We start from the raw sequence: 20,983 nt of genomic DNA on the forward strand, positions 1-20,983 counted from the left end.
ACAACTGAAGAGGCTGGCAGCTCCCTAAACAGGCATTCAGGAGATGGGGGGGCTTAACTTGGATTTCAAGAGGATGAGACCAAGGTCCAAGTTCTGTAACCAGCACAGTTCCCATAGGGCTGTTTCTTATTCAGGAGTTGCTAATGAATAGTGAACATATTCACCCATCAGTTTGCTGATTCCTGATAAACTGCGTTCTCATGTAATGTATGTCCCATGGTAATATTCACTAAAAATACAAACCAAAGTTTTTTTGCTCCTTCTGCTTGGTTGTGAAGATATCTGAAGGAATATCTGAAGGTCATGCAAAAATTCACATAAACAAGGGAATTTTCTCAGTAGACAATTTATATCTCACGAGTGTTAAATAAGGAGAAGTGTCAGAAAAATGGAGCTTGGATAAAAGAAGCTGCAGCTGTATCTCTGTAGTACCTTTACAGGACTTCATGCTACAACTGTAATGAAGAGATCTGGTATCATAACCTACTTTCCCAGATTGCCAGTGGAAAGTTATGATTAATACAGATATGGTATCTTACTAATAAAAAGTGTTGCAGACAAGTTCTCCATACACCTGTGAAATGGCTATAAACAAGGTTTGCATGCCAAGAGTCTCAGTAGAGTCAGATGACTGCCTAAAGTAGCTCCAAAGCTACCCACACAAAAACCCTCCTAGAAAAAGCAGTTGTGCTCATGACAGCTATTTAACTGCAGTAACAAAATAAGAAAGGACTAGAATAAATTTGCAATTTCTCCTTCCCAGATTTTGGACCAAATCTGAGGATCACATCTTGTTTCCTAGGCTAGTATTCTCTTCTGTCCTTGAATTAACTTTTGTTGAGTTGAACTTTATAGTAGTCTGATCAACCATCAGCTCTGTCTCTATAGTAGTCTGATCAACCATCAGCTCTGTCTCTAGAGAAAGAGATTAGAGATTGAGTTATTCAAGACTGATCTCTTTTTGGTTTTGTTTTGGCTTTTTAAAGTCTCACACTCAAAAATATCTTTTCATTTTTTTAGTATTAAACCCACATGGAAACTGAAACAAATACTCTACTAACATTAACCACTTCTGCTTGCTTTACGTGTAAAAGGAAACTATATTTTAACCTGTAGATTCAGTTAAATTCCTCCTCTAATGCCTTCAGTATTGGAGGTTCCAGCATTCTCCATGTTAGCAGTCCAACACTGGAAACAATGATCCATGTACTTGTGGCCCAGGCTGCATTCCTGGGCTCTAGGGTTTAAGAGACCCTTTACAGAGGACAGGGTGTACCCTGTTTGCACTTCTGCCATGGGCTCAGCATGCAACCTTGGACAAAATGTTTAATTGCAATATCCTGCTTTCTTTTCTTCAGATGAAAGAAATTAGACAATAATTTATAGCCTCCTTTTAAAATGCTCTCAGATTTATGAATGAAGCAATCCTCCTTCCTTTGCTACTGCATTCCTGCAATGGCTTTCTGTTGGAAATAAAGGATGTTGTGTTAGAAGAGTAACTAATAAACAACCTAAAACCAAAAGGAATCTAGTACTAGGACAGCATGACCTGCAGTAATTCTGCTCCTCTCAGACACACACTGATGATTAGCAGTCACCCTACACAACTCCCTCAACCATCAGAACTGTCAAAAAAGGGAAAAAATAAAATAAAAAAATAATAATAAAAAAAAAGATAAAGCCTCTTTTCCCAAGCTTACAGCTCAAAGGACACAAAATACTAAGTTCATTCCTAACTTACAGAGTATTTATTTGGAGGAAACTCTGGGAAGGAATACTATGGAAATTAACCCTTACTTCTCTGAATGCTATTACTACATCCAGAACTTCCATAATTCTTAAAAAATTCCTCATCCTTAGAAGTAGAAACTGCCCTGATTAGTTTAGTTTCTCACATAACCATCCAACCCATAAACACCAGAGCCAGGCTAGAGAGAACAGTTATGCAACAGAGTCCATGAAAGAGAAAAACTGCTTGAGGCCAATTGGCTGCTTATAGCATATATTTTCATGCTCTGTTTACAACCTCTCTGTGTAGACATCTCTCAATTCTGCTGTATAAGTTGTGGGTGAATAGCTCTTGATAAAGTAAGAAAAAAACAAACAAACTTATTGAATGTTCACATGAAATTTCAACTCAACAGTCACATGTTTAAAGGAAGGGTTTGCTTCATCAATAGGCTGATTATGAAGAGTGGGGATACCTTCTATGTAACTCCTGGGAATTACTTTTTGAGACCACAAATCACACCACATTCAGTTCCTCTTAACTCTATGTATTCCTGCTTGCTCAAGAACCAGCAGATCTCTGTAGGAAGTGTGAGGATGGGACTGTTTCTCTGTGTGACTTCTCTCTGTGCAGCTGAGCCAGTCGAGTAACAGTTTTCCCCTGCTTTTCAGAGCTGTGTATCAAGGCTGGCACCACAGTGAGATGCAGAAACGTCCCTTGGGGAAGCTTCATCCCAGCTCTGTCAGAACCCTTCACAAGGATGAAACCTTTTACCATGTTTACCACGTAGGACAACATTACTAAAAGAAAATCCAGAGGAAACTAAAGTAATGGAAATTTAAAGTAAACTTCATATTCAGCACCTGAAACACCACATGTAAAATACTTCTCCTTAACTCATGAAATTGCACATGAGAGAGGGGTAAAAAAAAAAAAATCACTGTATGGAAAAAAATCACAGTGCCTTAAGAAAGCAAAAATAGCACCAGCAGCTGGCTTTAGGATTGAGTACAGAGGAGAGAAGTCTTGTGTTACCCACAAGATGTTGCAAACCTGGAAGCTGCAAGCAAACAGCACTGCTGGGTTTAGGCTGGTTTTCAGGGAACGAGTGCAGGACAAGTAAAATATAAAGGCTTAACATTTAAACATTAAAATAGTCTCCATTACATTAGAAAATCTCCACTGAGATCGAAACCTGTGCTTTATGGATAGGACCACATTAATTTAGAAACAATTCTGAATATTTGAGTTACACCCACAGGCAGCAATAATGATCTGAAAGTTTGGTATAAGAAAGTTGTTGAGAATTGTGTTCAATTTAACTATAACTGTGTATCCTCCTGGGTTGCAGATGAGCTCTGGATTTCTTGCCTTTTATAAACAGCATGTCAGTCAACAAGAATTTAGCTTGGAGGAATGCATTACAAATGTAGAACAAATCAAATTAGCTCTCAGATGTTATCTGTTGATATCTCATTTCTTCCTCAGACTTCTAACCACTGGAACACAACATCTGGGCAGTGGGGGAAGGCAACTGTTTTTAGTAAAAAAAGTACTAAATACAGGTGCTATAGAACAAATTACAACATGCTGCATTGCCACACCGCCTGCAGCACAGAAGAACCAGGAACAGTTACCTGCTGTGAAAAAGGTTAATTTAGTCTAGCTAATGTGTCACCTTTGCAGCACAAAAAGGCAACTTAATCATTGCAATTATGTGCTAAGGATGAGTGACAAAGTCATCTGTTGCAGCAGTTATTTAAAGAACTCAAGATTTGGAGCACCATTTACTTGTTTCAAATTTTCCCTGCCACTGGAATTTGAAAGCTCCTGAAGAATTCAATAATGCCTTCCATGAAGAAAACTACAGGCTTTATCCTTAAACAGAAATTGAGAGCAGCATTCTTTCTTATTTTTAAATGGAAATAGTTTGCTTACCTGAAAACTCTTGTGATGTTCACAGAATAGATTGGGGAAGGAATTATATGAAGTTGCTTGGTCCAAGTTTTCCACAGCATTTCAGCATTAAGTGACAAGTTTCAGTGACACACACACACTTGATGCCGTGATGTGCATCACACTGGAGGTTTTACTGCCCAACACTTTAGTGGATTCAATAAGAACAAATGAAAATTTACTGTAGCAGAAGTGCCACAACTGTGAGTTCTGTCAGGTAGCAATTAGACTATGAATCACATAATAAACTGTGCTATTGATAGCAAGGCTTTTGCAGCCTTTCTTACCCACAGATGGCAACTTTTCTGTGCCATAGCTGAGTTCTGTGAGAAAGGAACAGGAGGAGTAAGTTGCCAGCAGCACTAAGAGTCTGCATGCACTTTAGAGGCTAAAATTGATCCACTGTTGAAGAAGAGTTTAGGAAATTCAGTTTAAAACCCCTGGTGAAAGTTCCTTGCTCAGGCTAGAGGATTACATCATCTACTGCAGGTACTAACATGGGCTTTGGGTGACATGAAGCAACAGACTGAGACCCAAGAGCACCATGTTAGCCAATCCAGGTGTGTAAGACATACATCCTTTTCAGAAAATTAATTAAACAACTGGTTCTAAAAATCTAAAGCAATTTTCATTATTAAAACCAAAGAGAAAGTCACAAAATATGCCTACATTTGAATATCCTGATGCCATCCATGTGCACCTTGAGGAAGGAAATATCCATGTTTACCACATGCCACCCAAAAGAGAACTTTGCTAAAACCCCTTTTTGTGATCAGTCTTTACCCAGCTCTTCCTAAGGTTTGTGCAGTGCTTTCTGCAACAGCCTGTCCACTCACCCAGACAGTGAGCATGCCTGCCTTGTCCCCTGCTGGTGCAGGCAATCACATCATAAACTGATCAAATGCCATTGTACAACTCAATAGGCTTTTTGGACTAAGTTTTCAAAATTTGGGAGTGGGCCTTTCTTCCATTCAAACTAATTTGGGCAACAATGAAAAAAAATCACTCATGAACAGGGTTTCTGACTACATCTTTTTCCGTCAGTGGTTCTTGTTTTCCGCTCCAACCCACATCATCTATTCTCTTCCTTCCACCCATTCTTCCCCCCAAAAAAGGCTGGCTTGGACACTGTGCTTCAATTTTCTGTAGAACTTTCTATTTTTCTTTGCCATTCTTTTTGTTTAGCATATGAAAGGAGCTTCCTGTTTAGAAACATCGGAGTCCTACACCCTCAGTAATGATGTATTCAGCCCATCAATGATCTTGGCATGAATGCCTTAAAACCTTAATAAGTCTGAAGGGATTTTCTGTACATGTCACCATCATCATCAGTTCAAAAAACAATGCACAGCATTTGGCCTCTTGCACTGCAAGATCAGCTCCCTTCCCAGTCCTGTGGTTCTAGTAAGGAAAATCCAGTAAGAAGGCTAACAAATTTCCTTCTCTTAAATATTTCAAATGATAGATTTCCAATGAAATCTACAGAACAGAAGCAGAAGCACCAAGGGAAAAAGTGCTGTTGCAGAACTCCCAAAACGATCAATACTGTCCTGCTTTTCCAGCTTGAATCCCTGCAGCCTGCCAATGCTCACACTGCTCAAGGCTTACTGTAACTGTATTGTCCAAATCCTGGGCCTGTCCTGTGCTAGGGAATATTAATGAAATATGCAATGTAACACCCGTTCAACTTTAAAAACAAACAAGCAAAACACATCCCCCCAAACTCTACACGGCCTAGAACAAAATTACATCTTGTTCAAGTATGTCGGGTGGATTCAAAATCTATTTATATGGGTCCAAAAAAAGGCAGTAGTGGCGACTTGAAATGAACTGAAATATTTGTCTTTTCAGGAGTTTAATGTAAAGAAACACCTAAGTGCAGGCTGTTCCCCTCTGCTGAATTTGAACTGCAGCAAAGTTCTCCAGTGAGGGTAGTGGACTGCACCTGAATGAGTGGGTGCAGCAGCAGCAGCCTTGTGAACCAACACAACAAAGGCTGTTCTTCACCAAGCAGGGCTCAGCAGCACAGTGGTCCACCTCAATTTATTCTACACGGTGCAGTTCTTGAGTTAATTCTTCTCTGAGAAAAGCTGCCAGCCTGGACATTGTGCATCTTAACCTCTGACAAAGCAAGGTACACACACTGCTTCACATTAACTCTTGTGGGGACTTGCTCTGCACCTACATAAACATCAAAACATATTTTGATTTTTACTTATGGGTGAGCAGTAGAGTTAATTTAAAACTGTCGGCAAGTGCCATCCTAATTAAAAACAAATGACTAATTGTACAAGTACAGGGCTTGTTGACACAGGCTACATACATCAAAGCCAACAAAGCTTGAATTTGAGGAAAAGCAGCACCATCTAGTGCCCTACAGTAGTCAGTTCCAAAAAACAATTTCACAAGCCCACACAGAAATTTCAAGACAGCAAACACACACAAAACCAGTAGCACACCAGAGGTTTAACTCTATCAGCACTCCTGATAAAGGGAATTGCATAATAATAGGTGTGCTAAAAAGAGCTCCTGAGTGAGAGGTTTTCACACAGAACAGAAATTGTTTAAAGACAAACCAAGAAATTATTCTGCCATCTATAAAAAAGATACAGTCCAAAGGCTATAACTTCCCAGAAGGCTACTACTGTCTATTAAAAGGTACTAGAAATAAAAAATTAAGTTTCAAGAAGTTCAATAATATTAAAAGTTCTAGCAGACAGAAAACACAAGACAATATAAAGAGGCATTTGAGAAACCTGGAGAAAACATATGAGGAAAATTAACAAATGATTTTTCAAATTCATCAGGAACAGAAATCTTGACAAACGGTTAGTACAGTAAACATGGTGAAAAAGTAGAAAGAACAGTATGAAAGAGACCAGACTGCAAAAACCTTTTCAAATGTTTTGAGGTTTGGTTGGGATTTTTTTTATTTGGGGGAACTTGTTGTTTGGTCTTTTTTGGGAGTTCATTTAGGGTGATGTTCTTTTGTTGTTGTTAGTTTTGTTGGGGGGTTTTGTTTGTTTGGGAAGGGATGTTTGAGGGTTTTTTAGTGTTTTTTTGTTTTGTGGGGAGTTTTTTGGTTTTGTTTTTTTTGTTTGTTTTTTTTAATCCATATTCATCATGGAGAGGCTTTGACTGGCTCCTGCTCCAGACAGTTCATTTCAAATCAGAGGATCAAGGATGCTACTGGCCATTTCAGTAACACAAAAAAATAACAGATGCTTATAATTAGACATTAATTGAGCTACCAACCACCATAATAATCTCTCCCTTAAAACTTAAAAAGAAGCAGGTGACAAATGAGACAATTTTTAATGAGTTTTCCAGGTATTTATGTAGGTGAACTATGTCAGGTGAGCTGACCTCTTTCCACTGTGCTTATACCCTATAATATAAAAATACTGTACACACAGATAAAAGTGTTATGCTGGCAAATATGGTTCAAGTACAGAGTATGTGGGACTCACATACTCCTCCACTGTCATCCTCAGAGTCCACAAGTGTTATTAACAGATATGAATTCTAAAATCTATCAAGGTAGAAATTCCTGATTTGCCAGCATTTTGAGCATCATGTCAGTCCTCCAATACAGAAATCCAAGTACAAAAAGGAATGGAGAAAAAAAAGAGATTGGCAGACCTTGTATTCTGCACCACTGTCTCAAGCTATGGGCTGTTATAAAGATTTTTAATTGTAGAACAAAGTGCCAGAGCAAGCTGCTTTTGCTAATGCTATAGAGAACCTAGATAATTAAGTTTATTATGTCAAAAGTCAAGCTTTGTAGGAAGTGCAGACCTACATCTCTCATATGACTCTAAACCATAAATATAGCAGAAGTGTCATTTTTTTCCACACAAGAAGGAAAGTAAATTGCAAACAAGGTGGGCCTGAGAAAGCATGTATTTAAAAGGAGCCTTGTTCCAGTCCTAGTGCACCTTCTCTACAGGTAACTCATGAGCATCTTAAGGCATCCAGCAGAATTTCATGCATTCAAGAACTGAAACATGCTACAAACAGCAGGAAATGAATGCAGCAGGGAATTCAATAGCATGTGAGCAACAACCTCAGTTTCTACTTAGGGCCTTGCAAACCGTAACTCATTTAACAAAGCCAATGAAACAACAAAAATATCTGAAAACACTGCACTGAAGCCCATCTTCTTTATCTTAGGTGGAAGACTCATATAAACACCATTTCCCTACAATGAGGATACTCATCACAAATTTGAACACAGAGCCATATATTACAGCACCACTGATTGATGTAGTGTTGTTCCCAAAACGACTAATGAACAAAACTTGGGTATTAATAAGGACAGAAGTTAAAACAACACACTAAAGATTCTGTTTTCTCTGACAGCAAGGCTGATACTATAATTTCATAAAGCACTAGCTCTATGGAAGAACATATACCATCAACACAAAAAAACATGACAAATCAAATCTCAAAGATAGACCAAAATTTATTTAAAACAACAAAAATAAGACAGTGTTACTGCCAAGATAGAAAAAATTAAGGATTATTTTACTGAATGTGACAAGGCAGTCAATTTACAGCAGTTTACATTAATTTTGAGATCAGGTTGGGTTTTACACTGCTTCAATTGACTACATGTACTTTTTGCAAGACAAACTGGTTCCCCTTCCCTCCCCTTTTCAAAAGAACCAACAAAAATATCCTATAAAAAACACATACAGAATTTTGAGACATGATTGAAACATGAACCACTGTCCAAAAGTCTGGAACTTTCCAAGGTTAAGTCCTTTGGTGCTTCAACCAACCCTCAACGGGGGTGCTACAAGCACAACACCATCCCCTCTGACAAAGAGCATTGGGATATTCCTTTTGGTAGACTGTGAAGAAGGAAAGAAAAGTTTTCAATTACAAAACATTCATCTCAATCATAAAAGCACACCTGAAACAACTCCAATAAACAGCCAATGTTCTCACACGCTGAAGAGATCAAAACAACTCACACCAAGTCTCTAGATATCCTGTGTACTTTCATAACAGTTTGTCCAAATCCTGTTAGAGCTTGGCTCAAAAAACAGTCAGTAATAAAGTACTTTAACAATATAACACAGTGTAGTTTTAAATTTAAAAAAAAAAATTGTGAGGATAACTTAACCCCTTTTTTAGTCCTTACTTTATAAATCTCTTCATAGGTTTCCTCATCAATCTCTATTGTAGTCACAGTTTCTTCCACATCACCCAAAATCATATTTAAGTGCTGATCATATGCCTGTGGGAATTAAGTTTAGTTTATTAAGTTTTCCAAAATTCAAACATGAGTTTATTAAAATGAGAATTTTTCGCAAGACTTTCAGACACAAGTAATTTAGTCTGATTTTGACCAAAATAAAGCACTATCAGTTCTGGTTACAACTCAACACAAACACAAACAAATGAGAACTCTGCAGCAGGAAAAAGAAGGCATGACATTAACATTTACTGAAACACTTGGAGGAAATAGCTCTGATGCATTCTGTGAGAGCACTTACAAGACCTCGGAGACAGACACACTTTAACAGCTACACACTGCTGCCAGTCCAGCCTCCTGGAATTGATTGCCTGGGGGCAACTAAAAGGATATGAAAGCTGCTTCTCATACAGTGCTACAAAACCTTAAACACATGCTTCAAAGACCTTACAAAAGCAGGTTGCAAACTACACGTGTCCCTCACGGATTTCTCGTTATCTCTGTGTTTTCAGAAGAGTTGAGGCCCAGTTAACTCATGGGTAAGTGGTTCTCTTCCCCAGCAGAGCACAGCACTCAGGGAGGCTGACTGACTTAACAGAAAGCAAAAATCTGAGAACTCAGCTGAGTACACATCCCATCACACCTCCCAGGGTGTGCCTTAAGGTATTCTTGTTTGATAATGATGACCTCAGTCTAGAAGAGGCCTCAGGGTATATCATAGGAAGAGGCCTGCAGCATTATTGCTTTTTTCACAGATAGGGACATGGAAGCCAAAAGCAGTGAAATTTTAGTTGCTTGGTATCACTCAGGAGACAAGAAAAGCAAAATACATTTCTTGGATTTCTAGGGAAATAGTTAATAGTTGACAAAAAAGTGAGGAAATTAGAGTTTTCCACCAATCACTTACAGTTCTGGTAACTAAGACAAATCTTAACCTACTTTGTCCAGCCAACACATGCGCTTTCAACCATGAAATGCAATTACTCATGTTTTAATATTATTTTTTTCAACAACTAGTGGAATATTACAGGTAAATGTGTTTAACAGACTATTGTACATAAAGAAAAGCTGCCTAGTGCTTAGCTGAATGAGCATGACAATGTTTTGAAAGCTTTACTTACATGTAATCTGCCTCTAAGCTCTCTGTCATTCCTCATTTTGACATAGATTCGCTCATCTAAACTGAGTCTGATGAGATCAAGTGGCTCCTCTACAGTATTTGTTGTTTGTTGCTAAAAAGTAAAATAAAAGCATTATTTGTATAGAAGAAGCCTGTAAACTTTTCCATTCCTCAATGTTCGTGAGACACAGAAAACAAAGGAGCGAAAACACAGATGCAAATACTTCAAATCATTCCTTCACATCCTGGTGAACCTGGGCGCTTCTGATTTACCACTCCGCTGATACTCACCAGCCCTGAGCAATTTAGTCCTGCAGCAAATCTTTCTTCACACAGGGGGAATGGAACTAGACGAGCTTTACGGTTCCTTCTAACACAAACCATTCTATAACTGTGGACTGTTTTCCTCACCAGCAGCCACAGTTTACACTGCAGCAGAGTGCACACGGTGGGAGCCAGCAGTACATCCAGCAGCACACGGTGCAGCTGACACAGCCGAACGCAGGGAGTCACCCGGGCACACGCTCCGGTGCCCTCAGGAGCCCCGGGCACACGCTCCGGTGCCCTCAGGAGCCCCGGGCACACGCTCCGGTGCCCTCAGGAGCCCCGGGCACACGCTCCGGTGCCCTCAGGAGCCCCGGGCACACGCTCCGGTGCCCTCAGGAGCCCCGGGCACACGCTCCGGTGCCCTCAGGAGCCCCGGGCACACGCTCCGGTGCCCTCAGGAGCCCCGGGCCGCCCCCGAGCCCTTGCTGGGCCGCACAGCAGCCAGGCCGGGCCCCGAGGCTGCCGTGAAACCTCGGCACACACCGGCCTCAGGCCCCTTCCTGCGACAAAAGGCGCACTTCGAGCATGGCAACTAAAAAAGGATGATGACCTCCGTGCACATCCCACATCACCCATATTTCATATATATCCCATATTTCCATTCTAGGTACCCCCTTCCTTCAGAGCTAAAGGCATTGCCCTCGGCAGCTTTCCGCCTTTCCCTCCTCCGGCAGCGGCCGGGCTCAGCGGGCCCGCAGCGAGCCCTGCCCGCGCCCCGCCAGCGGCACACACCCCGCGGCCGAGCGGGGGCTTCCCCTCGCACGGAAAGCGCTGCCGGGGGCTGCGCCTGCCCGAGCCGCCTCCCGCGGCCGCCCTGAGGGAGCCGAGAGCCGCTCACCTGGTCCACCTCATCCGCCATCTTTCAAACCGCCTCCCGCCGCCTCCCGCGAGACTTTATGGCCCGGCCCCTTCCCGCCCCCGGCCCGGCCGCCCGCGCCATGGCCAGAAAGCGCAGGGCTCCGTCCCGGCCTGCGGCCGCCAAAAAGAGGCGCTCTGGGGCGCTGCGAAAGGAGCAGGAGAAGGAAGAGGAAGAGGAGGAGGGTGAGTGAGGCAGGGAGGCTGTGTCGGGCCGGAGCTGCGCCACCGCCGCGGCTCGGGCCGCTCCAGGCCCCGGGATCGGGGACAGCGGTACCCTCGGCTAGGACGGCCACGCTGGGCTGGAGAGCGGTGGCTATCGGCCGTGTTATCGCCGTGTTATCGCCGTGTTATCGCCGTGTTATCGGCGGTGGGATCAGAGCCCCAGATCCCTGGCGTTAAACCCGTGTGGCCGCGGGCCCTGCGCGCTGTCCGCCCCCTGTCCCGCCCATCAAAGGTGGTTTTATCTCGGCCGCGCTCTCCGCAGCAGCGTAACGCGGTAATAAGTTGTTGTGAATGACAAGCACGATGCTCGGTTTTCCGCCGATTCCATCGGTAGGACTATACAAATTTTTAGGTACTTCTTGTGAGTTATTTTCCTCCAGCAAATCTCACTGTTCAAATCCTGCCTATTTATAAACAAACAGTGACGTGCTCAGCATTGTGAGTGCTCACGTTCTTCTGTAGCTGCCTCTCATGAATCCGTGGAGATGTTTCAGATTGCCATGGAGATGAAACTCCTCTAACGTTCATCTTCATTTCTTTTACCACGTGCAGATGATTTTGAAGAGAAAAAGCCCAGTATAAAAAAACCCTCAAAAGCTCCAGCTAGGAAAAAGGAAGAAGATTGTGATACTGAAGTTCCTAACTCGGCAAAAACTTCCAAACCTTCAAAACGGGAAGAGGCAAAATCGCAAATAAAAGAAAGTAAAAAGAATGCTAGAAATAAAGAGAACTGTATCAAAGAGGAAACACACAGGTAAATTCATTATTCAGATCTGTAGAACTTTTTTCTTATTTCTGTGGTGTGATTGTCAAATACTGAGTCTATTACTGATGCAAGAGGTCATGCTTGATTTATATCCCTATTTTTAGTCTTTGATAAACAAGCAGCTGCGTTTCCTGATGCTGTTACTGTTTTGATGATTTTAACAGCGACTCACTGAAGTGTCCTAAGAATGAGAAGAAGTTGAAGACAGAATCTCCTGTTAAAAAAGAAATGGCTGAAGGCAGTACTGACAACCATGATGATGATGATGATGAGGAAAGTGAAGATGAATGGGAGGATGTGGAAGGTAACAATTACATATTTTTTCATGTTAAGCACTTTTTAGGAGCATGTATATCACAATGCTTCTTCAACAGCAGGTGACCAGCGTCCCACAGTTATTTGAAATAACTTAGCACATGCTGTGTTATGGAGGATCTCAGAGCTGGTAGTTACTGGATGTGTTCTGTTTAAAGGTTGTTTGAACACTTAAGAAGGAAAATGTAGGTTCTTATCCCATCATAAGTCCTCCCTGAGCATCTACTTCATATTTACTTATCATTTAATATTTTATTTTTACAGAACTTCAGGAACCTGCTGAAGATAAGTTAGAAGAAGCTGCTATTTTTCCATCAATGGGGCTGCCAAGCAATCCTGTCGAGATAGAGATTGAAACCGCAGAGCAGGTGAAGAAAAGAGAGAGGAGGTAAGAACAAGGATGTGGTGGAGGGTGCTAAATTCTGAAGTTAAGATACCCTAAGTCTTGGCTGTCACTGACTTGCTGTGTTCTGGGTGAAAATCCCCACTTGGTGCAGACTGTTGAGTTGGAATGATGCAGGGTTGTGGGATAAAGAGCAGTTTACACACTGGCAATTCTACTAAAAATCTTCAGTGGAAGTTGGCAGGAATGGAGGAGGCTTTTCAGCTTCCTTGAAAATCAGGTGTGTAACTTCACTGTGTTTTACTGTCTCCATTTCCAGTGAAGGGACAGCAGGAGATCTCTTCAAGGAGACCTGTGAGTGAATGGCATTGTGTTACTGCAAAATCTTAACAACCTGTTCACATAGCCAGTCACTAAACCTTTCCCTAAGTGTGTACAGTGGGATGGATTCTCTTTGTGAACTGACCCAGTTCAGGAATTCAGAAAAGCAGGTCCACAGAAATCCCACAACATCCAATTTTTTTGTGATCTTCTGCAGAGAAAGAAGAAAAGCTGAGTTTGAGATGTACCTTCGGAGAATGATGAAACGTTTCACCAAGGAGGTTCGTGAGGATACACATAAGGTATTTGTCACAGAGAACTGTGTCAGAGAAGAAATTGAGCATAAAGGTGTCTGAACTAATCTGTAATCGAAAGAAACTAATTTTTATCAAATAACATGGGCCATGGCTAGAAGTGAAAAAATAGAGGCTGTAGTCCTGACAGATGTTTGTTAAGGTTCCTCCTAAACTGTGAATTAGAAACACCAATGTCTGTGTTAGTAAAACAGTAACTCAAAGCATATGTGAGTAGGATGTATATTTCTCTATGGAGAGATATCTTCTCATTCTGTCTGGATTAAACTGTGTAGAGCAGGAAACACCTGCAAAGACCTGCAAAGAAGTGCTTTGCTGTCTTCTGAAGACAGCACTGTGAATGCTTGGGAGGCTTCATTGTCTCCTCTCTCTGTTAAAAGGAGCAGTAAATTATTCCTTGTTTTTACCATAGACAGTAGTTCCAATAAGGAAAATCTCTTGTGAACTCAATTTTGAAACTTTTCTCCCTCAGGTTCACTTGCTGTGTTTATTAGCAAATGGTTTCTATAGGAACAGGATCTGCAGCCAGCCAGATCTCCTCGCTGTCGGTCTGTCCATCGTCCCCACCCGCTTCACCCAAGTGCCTGCAGGCCAAGTGGGCCTTGTCCACCTTTCCAACTTGGTGAAATGGTAAAACTCTCTTCTGTAGCATAGAGCATAGAGCTAGGGTTCAGGGAGGGGGGTAACTGTAACTAGTAATTTTCTGTGTTTTTTTAAAATTTTATATACAATGATGAGAGGGGCTTTCCTTTTTACAGGAGCAGAGGGTGAACTCAGAAGTTTAAGAATACACAAACACTGGATAATAAGTAGGTCACAAACACTGGATAATAAGTAGGTCACAAATACTGGATAATAAGTAGGTATCTTGTATTTCAGGTTTGTTGGAACCTTCACTGTCAATGATGAGCTTTCCATTGAAAAAGGAGAGCCCCTTCAGTCAACACTGGAGAGGAGGTTTGCCATCTATGCTGCACAGGATGATGAGGAGCTTGTTCATGTAAGAGACTGGGGAATGCAGGGTTGGCTGGTGAGTTTAGATGCTGTGTGTCAGGTCATAGGCAGAGGTGGGAGGGGTGGATTTGAAGAAAGCAGATCAGTGACTTAAGGGATTCTGTAGCTTTTTATTTTCTTATATTTTTATCTCAAGGCCTCCTGTGATTTAATTACTCAATTTGAACTGTTTTGCAGATATTTTTAATTATTCTGCGAGCATTACAGCTGCTATGTCGCCTTGTGCTGTCTTTTCAGCCCATTCCTCTCAAGGAGACAAGACCAAAGGTAGGGTTTTTTTTGGTGGTGTGGAATAAGGAATAGGTCACTGATTCAGTAGGAATAAAAAAACTTTCTGGCTATTACAGCTTGCAGTGATTTTCTTACTGCATGAACCAAGGTTCTGTCTACATTGCAGAAAATGCACACTCTTAATTTTTAATTTTCTTCTTTAAAAAAGCCATTCATTTTTGTGTTTCAGCAAAGATTTCTTAATGTTTCAGAGTTTACATTTCTTTAAAACTTAGATGGCAACTCTTTCTGCATGAATACGCCTCTCTTCACCCAGTTGCCTGAAGTTTTCAAGTGAATTGACTGTGCCTGCCAACCTTTGGTCTACATGAACCTTGGGCTGATTTCAGCCTTTTTTTTACCATACTCTTAGCTGTAGTGATAAAAGTGACCTGGCCTGTTTCTCTGCAGGGAAAGAGCTCATCCAAGAGGCTGTCTCACAGCAGCACCTCTGAGGGGCAGGAGAGTAGTGCCACAACACCCAAAGCTGTGGCAAAAAAATGCCCCTGCAAAACAGCCAAGCAGGATGAGAAATCCTCAGAGAGCAAAGAAAACAACAAGGAGCCAAAGAAACCCAAAACTGCCCAGGCTGAAAGGACACACAAGTCAAAACCAACTAAAGGCAGCCAGGAACAGAAGGAATCAAGTAATGAGACTGGTTCAGCAGAAAAAGATGTGCCAGTCAGGCCCAAGAATGACCGCCGAAGACGAGTGGCCTCCAAAGTGTGTTACAAGGAAGAGAGTGGAAGTGATGAGGGCAGTGCTTCAGAATTTGAGGTTTCAGAGGAGGAGAGTGATCTCTCTGATGAGGATTTTGAAAGTGTCCCTAAAAGGCGGAGGAGCTCACAGCCATCCCAGAGTTCAAAGCTGACAACTATAAAAAGGTCAAAAACTGAGACTTCAGAAACAAGGCTGTCAAAAAATTCGTATGGAGCTGAGAGTAAGCCAGCAAACAGTACAGCTCCAGGCTTGCCTCAAGCACAGAGGAAGAGAAACAAAATCATTTCTAGTGATGAGGATGATGGACAGCAGGAGGTGAGGAAAGCAATGGGCACAGACCAGTGGCTAGAGGTTTTCCTTGAGCCTGAGGACAAGTGGGTTTCTGTGGACTGTGTTCATGGCAATGTGGGCCAGCCCCAGCTGTGCTTTGCACATGCCACAAAGCCGCTTTTCTACATTGTGGGATTCGACAACGATGGGAGTGTCAGGGATGTGACACAAAGATATGATCCAGCCTGGATGACCTCAACAAGGAAGAGCCGTGTGGACCCGGAGTGGTGGGAAGAGACACTGCAGCCATATGAAAGTCCCTATGTGGAGAGAGACAAGAAGGAGGAAAATGAGGTAAATGGCAACAGGTTGTTTGGGACATGTAGGCCCTGGGTTCTCATTCAGGCAAAAAGCATTAGAAATCTCTTTCCTTGAGGAAGGAAGTTTGTATTTGAACTTGAAATGTTGAGATAGAACATGTTTTAAAGAGAATATACAGTGATGAATCTATATAATATTAAATAATGGAGGTTGTTCAGACAAGTTTCCATAGCAGAATTACTGCACAGCTTGTGCTGGAAACTTATTAGTGAGGTTGGTGTAGTGTTTAGCATTACTCTTCTCAGAGAGAGTTTTAAAAATACATATGTCAGAATACACATCTAAGTACTTACTTGCACCAAGAATGTTTTGTCTGTTGGTTTCTCTGATAAGTTTCTGGTGACTTTTTCTTTGGTTCATAGTCATTCTTATTTTCTTACAAAGGGTGGTGAAAAAGTTGTGGAGTTACTATTTTCTGTGTAATTCTTACAGTTTCAAGTGAAGCTTCAAGACCAACCTCTACCAACAGCAATTGGAGAGTACAAAAACCACCCACTCTATGCACTGAAGAGGCATCTCTTGAAATACCAGGCCATCTATCCTGAGTCAGCTGCTATCTTGGGGTACTGCAGGGGAGAGGCTGTCTACTCCAGGTGAGTTGTGCACCTATTGTCACCTGCAATCTTTATAACACTTGTGATCTTTATAACAAATTGGAGACCTAATTGCATGGTATCAGCAGGAGCCTTCAGACCACGTGCATAAACAGAAATGCTCTGACAGCATTTATGTATCACTAAGATACAGCTTTTTTTATTATTCCTAATGTGATAAGTTTATTGTGGATCTGTTATGGATGACTTGAAAACTCTAACATTTGCTTCTTTCTGGCCTTTTCAGAGACTGCATACACACACTGCACTCCAGGGACACTTGGCTGAAGCAAGCTCGAGTGGTGAGGATTGGAGAAGTGCCTTACAAGGTAAGAGGGTTTGACTTCCTCCTGTGCAGTCCATCTGCCCTCTAAAGCTCAAGCTCAATTCTGTTTTGGTTTTTGTCTTCTGTCCTGTCAGCAGATGTCGATTTTACCCTTGTTTGCATGGTTTGTGGTAGCCATAGTGTCCACCTGCTGTGCCTGTAGTTCCTACACGCTGCCCAAAGCCCAGCTTTGGTTTTTTCCCACCCCAGTGGTGTCTGGCAGAACTGCTCCCTTTTCACCTTCTCCAGAGTCACCCCAGTGTTCTATATGCACTGCTGGATCCCTGCTTGTTGCATACAGGTGCCTTGGGTTGTCATTTATCGGCAATGGATATTGGAGCTAGGAAATAGCATTTCTGCTCTCTGTGAACCTTTTCCTTCGGTGTCCTAGGAAAACCTCAAACCACTGTCAGCTTCTTGTGATGTTCCAGGCCTGGTTGTTGTTGTGTTTGCAGATGGTGAAGGGGTTTTCCAACCGAGCGAGGAAGGCGCGCCTGGCAGAGCCGGCGAACCGGGACCGGGAGGACCTGGCACTCTTTGGCCGCTGGCAGACAGAGGAGTATCAGCCTCCCATCGCAGTGGATGGAAAGGTACCTGGGAAGGCAGAGGGCTGGGGCTAAAGGAAGTGGTTTGTGTGGAGCACTGGACTTTATTTTTCCAGAAGTTGCATGTTTCAGATGTGAGATCAGTCAGTAATATCTGGATTCTGGATTAACAGTTCAGAGGTAAATGTTCACAGGAGGAAATAGTCAAACTCTACTGAGGCCTTTCTTTCACAAGTACAGGTAGTGAGTGCAGACTAATAAAGTCAAAATTTTGTTGAACTGATCTTCCTTGCTCATGTTTACCTTGCTAATTCTCTGCATTACAGCCTGAGTAACAAAGCTTGGGCAGAGGACATAGCTAGGAGATAACTATGCAGCTAAAATCTAGGCTTGCACCTTGTCATGTGAATATTAATTGAATACTGGAGTGGAATGTAGCAGGTCAGGAGGGGAGAGTCCCTGAGTTGCAGCAGCTATTTTCACCTCTCTCCAGAAAGCAGGATTATCACCATCTGTCTTTAATCTTACCATAACAGGTTCCTCGGAATGAATATGGAAATGTCTATCTCTTCTTGCCATCCATGTTACCTGTTGGCTGCGTGCAGCTGAAACTTCCAAACCTGAACAGAGTGGCACGGAAGTTGAACATTGACTGTGCTCAGGCCATCACTGGATTTGATTTTCATGGAGGCTACTCACACCCAGTGTATGTAAAAATTGCTTTGTTGCACCTGTCAGATGTTGATGTCCTGCAGAAGTTGTAGATCTTGTGTTAAGGGGAGCCTGTGACAAGTTGTACACTTTGATCCTTTGAGACAGACAGTTCTGTCAGTATTCTGTAGCTTTTGGGCTCGGTCAGCAGGCATTTGCTCCCTTTCTTTTTCTTTCTCATAGCTGACAGAGGATTGTGTTCTCCTTCCTAGTACTGATGGGTATGTGGTGTGTGAGGAGTATAAAGAGGTCCTTGTTGCTGCCTGGGAGAATGAACAAGCAGAAATAGAAAAGAAGGAGAAGGAGGTGAGAATTATTTTTGTAGTTTCCTTACTTTTATATTTACAATGTGAATTTCATTGAAACTGGGCAGTCAAACAGGGTGGGCTGTTTGACTCAAGCAACAAGCATGAGACTTTCTTGATGACAATTTAAAAATCTTAAAGCCTTCCCTTTCCATGTGCATAAATACATTGAAACTCAGAGTATTGTATTTTTCCCTTAACAATCCCCCACAGAAGCGTGAGAAAAGAGCTCTAGGGAATTGGAAGCTGCTGACAAAAGGACTTCTCATCAGAGAGAGAGTGAAGCAACGCTACTCCATCAAGGTATCCTACATTTCTAGTAGTCATTTTTTTTTCTGGAGGTTATTTTAACTGTAGAATAAAATTTCCAGAGTGTAGTTCCTCAAAAGTCTTCAGCTAGTCAAAAAACTGTGCCAGAAGTTCAGTGTTGGCCATGTTCATCAAAGATTTTTTACTGTTTAACAAGGCATGAATGTTTTTCATTTTATTACTATTTTCTGTTTCATCATACCCCTTCCTAAATTTATGCCTCCAAGGCAAGCATGTAGCTAACAGGATGAGAGCGGGGTACTTTTTCTTTTAGTTACATGTTTAGTTCTTAATTTTTTTCCACAAGGAGAAAGGTGAAAAGCCTGATCTATTAAAAGAGGTTTGTTTTATTCTTCCATTGTCAAAAATGCTTGTGTTGCAAGAATATGTAAAAGGTCTTCAGAAATAGAAGCACTTTGGGTGAGAAGCCCAAACCAGAGCAACCAACTTCTGAAAGGTCACTCAGTGTCACCGTAACCAAAGAAAAGCCGTTTTAGAAAGGGGCAGTTAGAAGTGATTCTTAGAGTGACTTTCTGATTTTCACACTTGTTTTTTGCAGACTGAGCCATCAGCACCTGAGACAGAGGAAGGAGGGGGATTCTCTTCTGATGAAGAAGGAGCTCCGAACTCAGAGAGTGCAGTGGAGAACACGGCCATTTATTGGCCCCAAAATCGCCAGCTGGAGAAACAAGAAGAGAAAACAACCAAAAAGAGCAAGCGAGAAAAGAGAGGAGAAGAAGCTCAGTTGTTCCCTTTTGAGAAATTGTGATGACAAGGTTTCTTTGCTGTTTTCACATGCAAAAAGAGGAAAAAGAGTCATGATAAAAGTATCCTTTACCAGTGAGGGTCTTAGGGTCTTTCTGTGCACTCATATTTCTGAGCTGTCAGGGACCAACCTAATTTCAGTATCCAGTTTCCTTTGAGATCACTTAGGCATCAGTTAGATTCTTCCTTTTGTCCTTGGAATTGGGAGAAGAGCTGCACCTTCCAAGATCACTTTGTTGAGGTTTTTGCTCTCTTTTGTATCACTCAGCACTAGTAGTTGAGTTTCCTGAGGCACTGCTGTCATCAGCAGTCTCATTGTGTTACTGCAAAATCTTAACATGCATTTTTCCCTGCTTCCTCCGAACTAAAGCATCCAGCTGCTTTTTACCTGTCTGCAGAGAGGCGGCCAAAGGAATGCTGATGCCTGCTTTGATCCGTAGCTTACCCAAGTCAGTGGTGAGGTAGAGTTCTGGCCTTTCTGTCTCAAGGGGAAATACTTCCTTTAAGGTGTAAAAAACCCCCATGATCAGAATATGGAGGAATTAATATAATACTTGTATTCTAGAGAATACTTGCATTTTGTGATGTAATTTTGGCTTTTCAGCCTATCATCTTCCTTTACTCTCAGAAATCTTGTGCTGTGGAAGTCTTGGGGGAGGCTTGTTCTTACTACAGACTTAAGGTTCAATAAGCTTCTTAAGTAATTTGACTATATACATATTTGCTTCTGTTGCTTATCAAGTAATGTGCTGGAGCACATATGTGCTGGAGCAAAACATGTAAAACTGGCTAAATCTCACTGCTGGAACAAAATTCACTAAAACCACAGAATTCTTGTTATCCAGTACCATAGCATTAAAAAACTGTTGAGAGAGGAATGTTAAATGTACATAAGCTTTTCCTGCACTTTTGTAGTAGAAATACTGATCTGTCTTTGGCAGTATTATGTACCGAAATTCCACTGACACAAATGGAGGGGAAAATAATTTAGTCATTGCTGGACATTGTCACAGAGACTAAAATGTAAGAAAATGGCTTTCATGTAATTATGTTCAGAAAAAAATCTATTTTTGTACTGTATTTGTAGATCAAAATAAAGTTTGAAAAAAAGAACATGTCTGTTTTCAGAATGCACAGGTAACCCCCAGTCTCCTTAAAATACAAGAGGCTGTAGCAGTCGGGTGGAACCATCATATTTCTCAAATAATCTCAGGCAAGAAAGTGACTGACTTTTTGGTCAGTAACGGGGAGTAAACCTATGGCAGGCTGGCAGCAGTACATAGACCAGAGAGCAGCTTCCC

The 20,983-nt window shown here is 41.8% G+C and overlaps 2 protein-coding genes across 2 annotated transcripts; one reads left to right on the plus strand and one right to left on the minus strand.

Moving 5' to 3' along the window:
• Positions 1 to 8,132: 8,132 nt before the first annotated feature.
• Positions 8,133 to 11,222, minus strand: LSM3 (LSM3 homolog, U6 small nuclear RNA and mRNA degradation associated). Its single transcript, XM_066326630.1, has 4 exons — positions 11,174 to 11,222; positions 10,010 to 10,120; positions 8,835 to 8,930; positions 8,133 to 8,541 (listed from the first exon to the last, which is right to left on the minus strand). Exons 1-4 carry the CDS (start codon positions 11,192 to 11,194, stop codon positions 8,461 to 8,463), a joined length of 309 nt encoding a protein of 102 aa, XP_066182727.1. The 5' UTR covers positions 11,195 to 11,222; the 3' UTR covers positions 8,133 to 8,460.
• A 43-nt stretch (positions 11,223 to 11,265) lies between these two features.
• Positions 11,266 to 20,869, plus strand: XPC (XPC complex subunit, DNA damage recognition and repair factor). The gene is made up of 16 exons (XM_066326631.1): positions 11,266 to 11,376; positions 11,968 to 12,169; positions 12,346 to 12,485; positions 12,761 to 12,884; positions 13,378 to 13,462; positions 13,947 to 14,104; positions 14,354 to 14,474; positions 14,666 to 14,755; positions 15,170 to 16,102; positions 16,562 to 16,722; positions 16,970 to 17,051; positions 17,503 to 17,637; positions 18,129 to 18,298; positions 18,516 to 18,609; positions 18,822 to 18,911; positions 19,477 to 20,869. The coding sequence occupies exons 1-16, from the start codon at positions 11,274 to 11,276 to the stop codon at positions 19,684 to 19,686; spliced, it is 2,898 nt and encodes a 965-aa protein (XP_066182728.1). The 5' UTR covers positions 11,266 to 11,273; the 3' UTR covers positions 19,687 to 20,869.
• The last annotated feature ends 114 nt before the right edge of the window (positions 20,870 to 20,983 follow it).

The sequence above is a fragment of the Sylvia atricapilla genome, chromosome 11 (assembly GCF_009819655.1).
Source record: "Sylvia atricapilla isolate bSylAtr1 chromosome 11, bSylAtr1.pri, whole genome shotgun sequence".
Classification (NCBI taxonomy): Eukaryota; Metazoa; Chordata; class Aves; order Passeriformes; family Sylviidae; genus Sylvia; species Sylvia atricapilla.

Coding starts and splice junctions, on each gene's coding strand:
- LSM3 (XM_066326630.1), bottom strand. CDS start 11,194: ATGGCGGATGAGGTGGACCAG. Junction 10,121..11,173: donor TGGCGGATGAGGTGGACCAG/GTGAGCGGCTCT, acceptor TTTACTTTTTAG/CAACAAACAACAAATACTGT. Junction 8,931..10,009: donor AGCTTAGAGGCAGATTACAT/GTAAGTAAAGCT, acceptor TAATTCCCACAG/GCATATGATCAGCACTTAAA.
- XPC (XM_066326631.1), top strand. CDS start 11,274: ATGGCCAGAAAGCGCAGGGCTCCGTCCCGGCCTGCGGCCGCCAAAAAG. Junction 11,377..11,967: donor GGAAGAGGAAGAGGAGGAGG/GTGAGTGAGGCA, acceptor TACCACGTGCAG/ATGATTTTGAAGAGAAAAAG. Junction 14,105..14,353: donor CTTTCCAACTTGGTGAAATG/GTAAAACTCTCT, acceptor CTTGTATTTCAG/GTTTGTTGGAACCTTCACTG.